Source organism: Myotis davidii, unplaced genomic scaffold (genome assembly GCF_000327345.1).
Source record: "Myotis davidii unplaced genomic scaffold, ASM32734v1 scaffold924, whole genome shotgun sequence".
In the NCBI taxonomy this organism is placed as follows: domain Eukaryota; kingdom Metazoa; phylum Chordata; class Mammalia; order Chiroptera; family Vespertilionidae; genus Myotis; species Myotis davidii.
Genome location: NW_006294764.1, coordinates 465,534 through 475,269, shown reverse-complemented (window position 1 = coordinate 475,269; position 9,736 = coordinate 465,534). Strand labels below are relative to the sequence as shown.

The window sequence follows — 9,736 nt, the reverse complement described above, 5'->3', positions numbered from 1 at the left end:
TGCCTCCGGCATACCCGCTACTAGGGATTGAGCCTGCAACCCAGGCATGTGCCCTTGAACGGAATCGAACCCAGGACCTTCCAGTTTGCAGGCCGAAGCTCTATCCACAGAGCCAAACTAGCGAGGGCTATATGTGCATATTCTAATTCTCCTAGTTAACAAGAGATGTCCAAGGCCAGCCACAATACATACTAATGAACCATATAATACTGCTTAGGTACACGGGGAATGTTTTTGACATCTAAAATTTCTACGAGCTTAAAAGGGCTTCCCCTTCCTGGTCCAGGCAGCCATGGGGAGGAGTCAGTTTCGTTATGTTTAATAGGTAACAGGTAAGACCAAATATTAAGGTATTTATTTGTAAATCAGACTGTGGTGTCTAGACAATGATGTGTTTTTTTGCATTTGAATAAAATACTAGGATTGAAAGTTTAGTTATGCTCCTTATTCCTTATGCAACATGACTAACAAAAGTTAACCTATTCCTTTTTTTATTTCTGCTGATACAGATTTCTTTGTTGTAAGGTTACTATTTTCGATTTTGTTGTTATTTTAGTTTAAAAGTTTTAAATTTTATTTTGAGCCCACATCTACTTCCATATAACTTCTCCATCTTGATGTGACCATGATTCTTAAGCAGAGGTAATAAGTGTAAAGCTAATCCAAAAGGTAGGTGCCTGAGTTGCATCCCTAGAGATTTTATTTGTTTACCTTCAGATAGAATTCAGGTTTGTGTGTTGGGAAAACTTCCTGATAATTCTTAAGCTCACTTAGGTTGAGAATCACTGTTTCCAATTTTATTTAATCCTCCTATAGAATACTTGCATGTGTCATTTTTTTTAAATTGCTCCATGAATTTATTAGCATATGTTAATGCAGTAAAGACAGGACAGAAACTCACAAACAGTTTAGTTTCACAAAACACATTGTAGGAAAGGGTGACCAAGGACCGACAGTATTCTAGGGTCTTGGTGGATGCATTCATGGGAGAGGAGGTCTCATTCCAGGAGGAGACATGTCTGTTGGTGTCCCTTAATCAGGGGTGGGGTGGAGGGATGGGGCTAGCCTAATTGATGGGCTCATGGGTGGTCTCATACCAGGTAGAGTAGCCATAATGCCTGGAGGGGGTTGTTGCCCAGCCCACAAATGTGTAGGTAGTCCCCTGGACCCGTGGCTACTGAGTTGGGGTTCCAGCAATGCTGGCAGTGGCTGCAAAAGCTGTGACAATACCTTTTCCCTGTGGAGTCATTACCTGCTTGGAGGGTCCTCAATCAATTTGGCGCAGGGCCTACGAGTTCAAAAATTGGAACGCTAGCTGGAACACAGCAGCCAAGCCAACTCCAGGGCCTCCTGCAGCTTCTGCAATGCCAGTAACTTTTGGGGAGGCTTCCCTCCACAATCATGGAAACCAAGTTTATTTGTTGGTAGTGAGTAGATAAACCTTTAAGAGGAAATATTCTAGTCGAATTCTGAGAATGTTGCCTCAGAATCTTTCACCAGAATCTTTTTTCCCATTTAAGGAAAACTTTTAAGATAACTTTTGCTTTTGTAGTGATAAATGTGAGTTAGCTTAGCCTTGCAGAATAGTTCACAGGCTTAAAGAAATTATTATGGTTTAAATGTAGCAGGTTTTCAAGAAATATTGACTTTAAAAGTATTTAACACATGAAAAATTTTTTTTCTGGCAGTTTGGATGTGGATAGTGAAGCTAAGAAGCTGTTGGGCTTAGGACAGAAGCATCTGGTGATGGGGGATATTCCAGCAGCTGTCAATGCTTTCCAGGAAGCAGCTAGTCTTTTGTAAGTACTGTGTTTTGCTAAAATGTCTATGTTTCTAATAAACTTGAGTCATAAGAAAGTTGTTTTATGAGAAAAATCAAGTGTAAGAGTTTAAAAAGATTATTTTTCATGTGTAAGTTCTATAAATATAAAATCTACATATAACTGAGCAATTGTAGCCTTTGATTTTCCTGAGTAAGGTAGTCTGTTTTCTAGTTACTGCTAATTACGGTGCCCAACTTGTCCTGGTTAATTGCAGGACTCTTATTTTTAGCATTGGAAATTCTGTATCTGGATAAACTCAATTCCAAGTAAACCATGATGGTTGGTCACCCTACCATCAGTATTATTATTAGCACAGTATTTTTCATACTCTTATCACTTTGTTAACTGCTCTGTTAGCAAGTTGGTAATTACCACCAGGTGATCATATCTTCTATAATAATAAAAAGCTAATATGCTAATTAGACTGGACATCCTTCCTGGTGAAACTGGGGCAGGGAAGGAAGCCACCCCAAGTCCCAAGTGCCTGAGGGAAGCTGGTGTCTGCAGCCAGGGGAAGGAAGGCCTACTCTTGCATGAATTTTCATGCATCAGGCCTTTAGTGTATCTATAGGTATCTTGGGGAAATAAGTTAGCTTTAGTGCTTCAAGGTTGATTGATATTAACCAAAGGCTTTAATGCACCTCTGTACGCTGAGAAAGTTAAATCTTCATTCAAGCATTAGCCTGCCAGCCTATGCCTTGATTTGAGCTAGTTCCCTCTAAGATATCATTACCAGTAAGTAGCAGTGGAAGTCTGTCAGCTTTCTTAATTAGCTTATTGTTAACACTAGTGGCCCAGTGCACAGATTCGTCCACATTGGAAGAAAATTAATTAGAAGAAATATTTTAATATTGCTATTCACCCTTTCTCTTAATAGAAGTGTCAACCAAATTCACGATTGACAATGACAGATCAAAATACACATGTGCGATTGGTGCCAGCGATAGCTTTATATGTATTGCGCACACGTGATTCAACTTAGCCTTTTATAGATATAGAATAAACTTGCTTAATTAGACCTGCTTCTATTTATTTTAAATATGATGTTACATGCAAGGAACATTAATATTTCAAGAATAAAAAGATTTTAAGTATAATAATATTACCAAAACTGTATTGACATAATGTATCACAAAAGTTGTAGGAAATATAAAACATATGCAAATAACAGTATTCTATTATATTCTAGTATATCCCCCCCCCCGCTCTATTTTTGTTCATCGGTTTATGTTGTTCATTATATTCCACAAATGAGTGAATGATATGATATTTATCTTTCTCCAACTGGCTTATTTCGCTTAGCATGATGCTTTCTTAAATTTTTTTAAGTCCAGTTGCTTTTTTTTAATTTTTTATTTTATTGATTTAACAGAGGGAGAGATAGAAACATCAATGATGAGAGAATCATTGATAGGCTCCCTCCTGCATGCTCCACACTGGGGATCGAGCCTGCAACCTGGGCATATGGTCCGACTAGGAACCAAGCCCGTGACCTCTTGGTTCCTGTGTTGACGCTTAACTGCTTGACCTGGCAGGGCTTAGCATGATGCTTTTAAAGCCTATTTTGTCGAATATGAGTATTGCTGCTCCAGCTTTGCTTTTTTTTTTTTTATTATTTCTTTTCCATTAGCATGGAAAATTTTTTCCCATCTCTTCACTTTCATCCTCTGTGTATCTCTTGAGGTAGATCTCTTGTAGACAGCGTATAGTTGGGTCATGTTTTTATATCTATTCACCCACCCTACACTTTTTGATTGGAGCATTTAATCCATTTACAATTAGGGTTATTATTTTTTAAAATATATTTTATTGATTTTTTACAGAGAGGAAAGGAGAGAGAGAGAGAGTTAGAAACATCGATGAGAGAGAAACATCGATCAGCCGCCTCCTCCACACCCCCCACTGGGGATGTGCCCGCAACCAAGGTACATGCCCTTGACCGGAATTGAACCTGGGACCTTTCAGTCCGCAGGCCGACGCTCTATCCACTGAGCCAAACCAGTCCCGGCTAGGGTTATTATTGACAGGGTACTTATTTATTCCCATTTTAATTCTGTATGGCTAGGTTTTTCTCTCTTTCCTTCTTAAATCCCTTAAGCATTTCTTGTAATGCTGGCTTGGTGGTAATGAACTCCTTAGCCTTTTTTTTTTGTCTGGGAAGCTCTTTATTTGACCATCTATTTTGAATGATAGATAGCCTTGCTGGATACAGTATTCTTGGTCTCAGATCCTTGCTTTCCATTACCTTGAGTACTATATGCCATTCCCTTCTGGCCTTTAGAGTTTCTGATGAGAAATCAGGTGTCAGCCTTATGTGGGTGACAGTTTTCTCTTCTCTTTCTGTCTTTAATTTTTGGCATTTTAATTAGGGTGTCTCTGGGCACTGTTCTGTTTGGGTTTTTCATAGTTACTATACCTTTTTCATACTGTAGAGCATTTTTCACATCATTACTCTAAACTGTTTCAGATAAATTTCTTATCTCTGCTTCATTTATCTCTTCTGGAGAATTCATTCGCTGGTTCTTTAATTGGGGTTGTTTCTTTCCTCATTTTGGTTGTCTGTTTGGGATTGTGACTATGTTATAGGTAGATCCTCTGTATCTCAATCTCTAGTGAAGGACAGCCTTAAAGGCTGTTTCTGAGTAATTAGATCAGGCAAAGACTCAAAGCCTCCATAGACCGGCCCTGTCTACAGACTTGAATTGCCCCCAGGCAATCGTCCTCAGGTGTGGCAAGAGTTTTTTCAACAGGGTGGGGTAGTTTATGCCTGGAGGCTAATAGTTCATTTTAATTTCTTCAGTGGCCTCAGGGCAAGGTGTTTTCCAATAGGGTGTGTCCACTGTCTTTCCCTCAGGCAAGGCAGATGTCTATGTGGAAAAGATGTCCTCTGCTTTGTGAGGGAATGACTCATCCCAGGAAACTTGGGGTATCTGCCTTCTGAGCTCTATCCCCCAAGTCCCCAGTCCTAGATTCTGCTCTCACAGGTCCAGTCCACTTCACCCTCCCTCTGCTGGAGCACAAGGTGAGTAGCTCCACAGGGAATTTTTGTGCGTTGACGCTTTAAGAGTGTGCCCAAACTTTCAGCTGCCACTCCCTGGCAGACAGCAACCCACTGCTTTTCATAGCTAGATGTTATGTGGGTACCCTCCTCAGTTTGGTGCTCTCTGCTGGGCAGCCTAGCTTGGGGATTGGATCCCTGAGTTCTCAGTGGCACCCCGCCCCTGCAGCTGAGATCTCTCTCCGGGACTTCAGTTGCCATCTGTGGGTGCCCAGCTAGCCCTCAGCTGCCACTCCCTGGCAGACAGCAACCCACTGCTTTTCATAGCTAGATGTTATGTGGGTACCCTCCTCAGTTTGGTGCTCTCTGCTGGGCAGCCTAGCTTGGGGATTGGATCCCTGAGTTCTCAGTGGCACCCCGCCCCTGCAGCTGAGATCTCTCTCTGGGACTGCAGTTGCCATCTGTGGGTGCCCAGCTAGCCCCTTCTCACTGCTGCCTCTCCTACCAGTCTCCACCTTCGGTCCTTGGGTATCAGGGTTATCTCCTGCAAGTTTTCCATTGATTATTCAGTAAATCTTTCTGAATTTCAGTTGTATTTCAAGCTTGCTCCTTGGAGCATGTCTGTGCAGCATTCTCCTACTCTCTCTTTCTTCTTCAATTAGACCTGCTTTCTGAGGTAGCTAAACTTTTTTCCAGCCCAGTGAAGCACCCCAACTACTCTTTCAGGTAATTGTCAGCATCACAGCAGTAAATAGCAACACAAAGCAGATTATTATTATAGGTCATACAGGAAGAACAAAGGTAAAATATTAACTGCAGCAATGTTTGACTGTATTCTGTGCAGTGAGAAAACCTGAAGTCGTTTTCAAGTTCTACCATTTCTTTGCAGTTGGATCAAGTTTCTAAATCTCTGTTTTCTGGCTAATGAATAGAAAATAGGATTCTACTGAGTCTCCTATCTACCTACTCCAGGACTTCTGTGAGGATCAAATGAGATGAGGAACGGGAAAACGTTTCACATACATTTGGTTATATAAGTGTGAAATGAAACAGACTCTCCTTAAACTTGACTTTCTTCACAGTACTTCCTAATTAGATTTTTTTCTTCTGATTTTCCTGATTAGTTTCTTTAGTTACTCTCATTAGACTCCCAATGCTGGTAGTTGGCCTTACTTTGCATGGCTTCTGCCAATCCTTTACTACATGAAAATGGTTTATTGACATAAAGTACCTCCTCCTTCCGTTTATCATACTTGTGTGATTTTTTCCTTCCTGCTTTCCTGTGTAAATAATAGCTAAAACTTATCTATAAATCTGTATTTCTAAGCCTTATTTTAAGTGCTTTTATATACATTAACTCAATTCCTGCAGTAGCTCTTTGAGCATTCTTCACATTTCGATTTTACAGATGAGAAAACGAAGGCACTGTGAAATTAACTTCCCAGGCATTCTACCAGAGAAAAAATGCTCTTAACTACCGTATTTGCCGGCGTATAAGACGATTTTTTGGCCCTGAAAAATATGCCTCCAAGTGGGGGGTCGTCTTATACGCCAGGTACACTTCAGATAGACTGCCCATAGTGCTTGCCCCGTGCCATAGTGGCCTCCCGATGCCCGCCCACTTCATTCCACATACCGTTCAGGCATCAGCAGCACTGCTGGGTGTATGCTCAGCTGTTATGCGATTTTGCTGTTATGCGATTTTACCCCACTTTCAAAATCGCACACAGCCGACCATACACCCAGTATGATAGCGCAAAATCGCGAATCGCGATACCATACTGGGTGTATGGTTGGCTGTGTGCGATTTTGCGAGTGTGGTAAATTCGGGTTACCGTATATTTCTTTACATATGCATTGAAGATTCGCGATTTTGCGCTATCATGGTGCCTGTTAGAATGTTGAAGAGCTCGCACTTGCGCACTAGTGAGGTCCCAGGGAGATGCTGATGCAAGGGTGGACCAGACTGCTATAGTGACAGGGCGGGCAAACAGGGAGCAGGGACCAATCAAATCAGGCTTTGTATACAGCCAACAGCCAACCACAATACTGCCCCATTGTACAGTACAGCATAGAAAACGTCGACCAGTCAAACCCCTATCATCCCTATCATGGCACCAAGATGTCGTTGATGAACTTTTAATATCAGATGATGAAGAGGAGTTTGAAGGCTTTTAAGGTGAAACTGTCACGCCAGCAAATTAAAATGTTAAAATCAAATCTGATATTGTTTTACCTTTTATTTGGTGTGTGGAAGGTGTGCGGAAGAGGGGGTAGTCTTATACGGCGAGTATATAACAAACTCTGTATTTTGAGTGGAAATGTTAGGGGGTCGTCTTATACGCCCAGTCGTCTTATACGCCGGCAAATACGGTATATCATGATGCTTTTCCATGGGCCTTACTTATCCTTTAGGTCCCAGCCAACTAGTAGTTAGTCCTCTAACTAACTACTTTGGCCCATTTTGACACCAGTCTTATAGCAGAAGAAATCCCTATTGATGTAGTTTAGGTCTTAGATTATATGTGATAACTGTAGTAAATTGATGTCATTTAGAATATATAATATATGTAGAGCTGAAGAACGGGCAACATTAATTTTATGCCCTGTTAGGTCAAGGTCCATTTGACCTTGACTGGAAAGCAAAAGAGGGAAGTACTGGTTTCCTATAAGTATGTTATTGGAAGAATGTCATAACTAAAGAACTAGAAATAAATGTTTTAGAGTAGGTGTTAATTCAGATCTTTGATGTTTATTCTCTTTATAGAGGTAAAAAGTATGGAGAGACAGCTAATGAGTGTGGAGAAGCTTTCTTTTTCTATGGGAAATCTCTTCTGGAGTTGGCAAGGTATGTCTTTGAAGTCACAATTTATAAGTAGAATGTTTGGTATCACCACAATGGTCTATTTAAACATTTTAGTTTTTTTGTTTGGTAAGATTGCTTACTAGCTTGAGATTTCACATGAACTAAGAGACTAATTTTACTAAGAAATAGGAAATTAGGGAGAGCATGGAAGTTTTTTGAAAGGCACTTCATGCAAAGAGTAAAATTATACATAACTTTTGACTTTGGGGTCAGAAAACACTAGCAAATGAATATGTCTAACAAATAAAACTTATAAGTAGTCTTAATTATTGTAAAGTTGTTGTGTGGTTTCCACCAGAAATTATTCACCAGGATAAAATACATTGAGGGCACATGAAACTAGCAAATTATCTATGATCTATTTAATATCAGTTCTAGTAAGTTTTCTAATTTTATAGAGCATTCTGGTGATTTGTCGTAATAATCTTGCCAGAATGGTTTTTTTTCCCCATTTAAGGAAATGTCAGTGGGTGTGAAGCTTGGGAAATATGGCCCTATTATAAGGGAAATATATACTGATCTTGTTCTTTTATAAGAGTCACCAATACTTTTCAGTAGCTGAAGGTTATACTTATTCTTTCACTGTTCTCCCAGCCTTAATTTATAGAAGTTTTTTAGGAACACCTACTTTATATTCTCTGCATTTGCTTGCTCTTCTGTTGCTTTTATAATATAGGATTACAATTTCTATCGTAAATTGTTACGTTCTAGTTATCATGCCTTTTAGTACTGTTTCCTTTTCTCCTAGAATGGAGAATGGTGTTTTGGGAAATGCCCTGGAAGGTGTGCATGTAGAAGAGGAAGAAGGAGAAAAAACAGAAGAATCGCTGGTAGAAAATAATGATAACATAGATGGTATGTGGAGTTGCATGTGGCATTAAAGAGGTGCAACATATTTCTTGTGCACAAGTGACGGAGATAGGCTCTTCCTATCCAGGATCATCTTTAAGATGCTTAGGTGATAACCTGCATCGGGCAGAGACTTCAGTGGAAGTAGCTGATTACAAAAAGTGACTAGGTTTTTTGTTTGTTTGTTTTAAGAGGATAACTAATTTTTTAGAAACTCTGTGCCACTCAGTTATTTTAATAGCAGTGCTTTCAGAGCCCTTTTACATTTTTTGTGTGTGAGAAATTAAAATGTTAATTTCTAAGCCTAGTTTGGCCAATCAGATGGAGGTCTATAATGTTTAGAGGAGAATGTAAAGCTTGGCATCTCCACTAATTGATATTCAGAATGCTTAAGCTAATTTAGGGAGCTTGGGTTTCTTTTGCAATAAGTTGCACTACTAGATGGGACTTTACCTTTGCTTTTCTTAAAGGGGCAGATAATTTGTAGGCCATCCGCTAAAACTTAAGCCAGGCTGTTTGAAGGGTTTAAAGGGAATGTGTTTTTAGTTTCCATTTATGCCTTTAACGTTAAACTCGAAGACATGTTTATGCTTCATGTTCTTTAACCATGTAGAGGAAGCAAGGGAAGAGTTGAGAGAACAGGTTTATGACGCCATGGGAGAAAAAGAAGCAAAAAAACCAGAAGACAAGTCTTTGGTAAAGCCTGAAATTGATAAAGAACAGGAGACTGAAGTGGAGAAGGGTGAAAGAGAAGATATGGATATAAGTGAGCCTGCAGAGTTACTACAGGAAAAAGTTGAATCAACTCCAGATCACTTAACTGAAACCACTGAAGAGGCAAAAGGAGTAGCAGTATCAGGACTGATTGAAGCTGAGGTCATTGCTGGGAAGCCAGAAAACGAAGCACCTGATGTTGAGGAAGGAAAATCAGTTTCTGTAACTGATGTCCAAGAAGAATACAGCGAGAAAGGGGGTCAGGAGAAACAGGAAGAAGTAATTGTGAACATAGAGGAGAAGCCAAAAGAAGCTTCAGAAGAGCAGCCTACTGTGACTCTAGAAAAGCAGGCCACTGCAGTGGAGGTAGAAGCAGAGCCTATAGATTCAACAGTCAAGCCGGTGGATGTGGGTGGGGATGAGCCAAAGGAGCAGGTAGCTGCCTCTAAAAATGATCCAGGAAAAGCTGTTCCTGATTGGTAGGGC

The 9,736-nt window shown here is 40.2% G+C and overlaps 1 protein-coding gene across 3 annotated transcripts in view; it reads left to right on the top strand.

Moving 5' to 3' along the window:
- NASP (nuclear autoantigenic sperm protein (histone-binding)) overlaps positions 1-9,736 on the top strand; it is a 29,973-nt gene that overhangs the window by 10,611 nt on the left and 9,626 nt on the right. For all 3 annotated transcript variants that reach the window (XM_015567521.1, XM_015567520.1, XM_015567519.1), the window contains exons 3-5: positions 1,689-1,799; positions 7,589-7,669; positions 8,436-8,542. In XM_015567521.1, the coding sequence (XP_015423007.1) occupies positions 1,689-1,799; positions 7,589-7,669; positions 8,436-8,542 (299 nt within the window). The remainder of the gene's footprint in view (positions 1-1,688; positions 1,800-7,588; positions 7,670-8,435; positions 8,543-9,736) is intronic.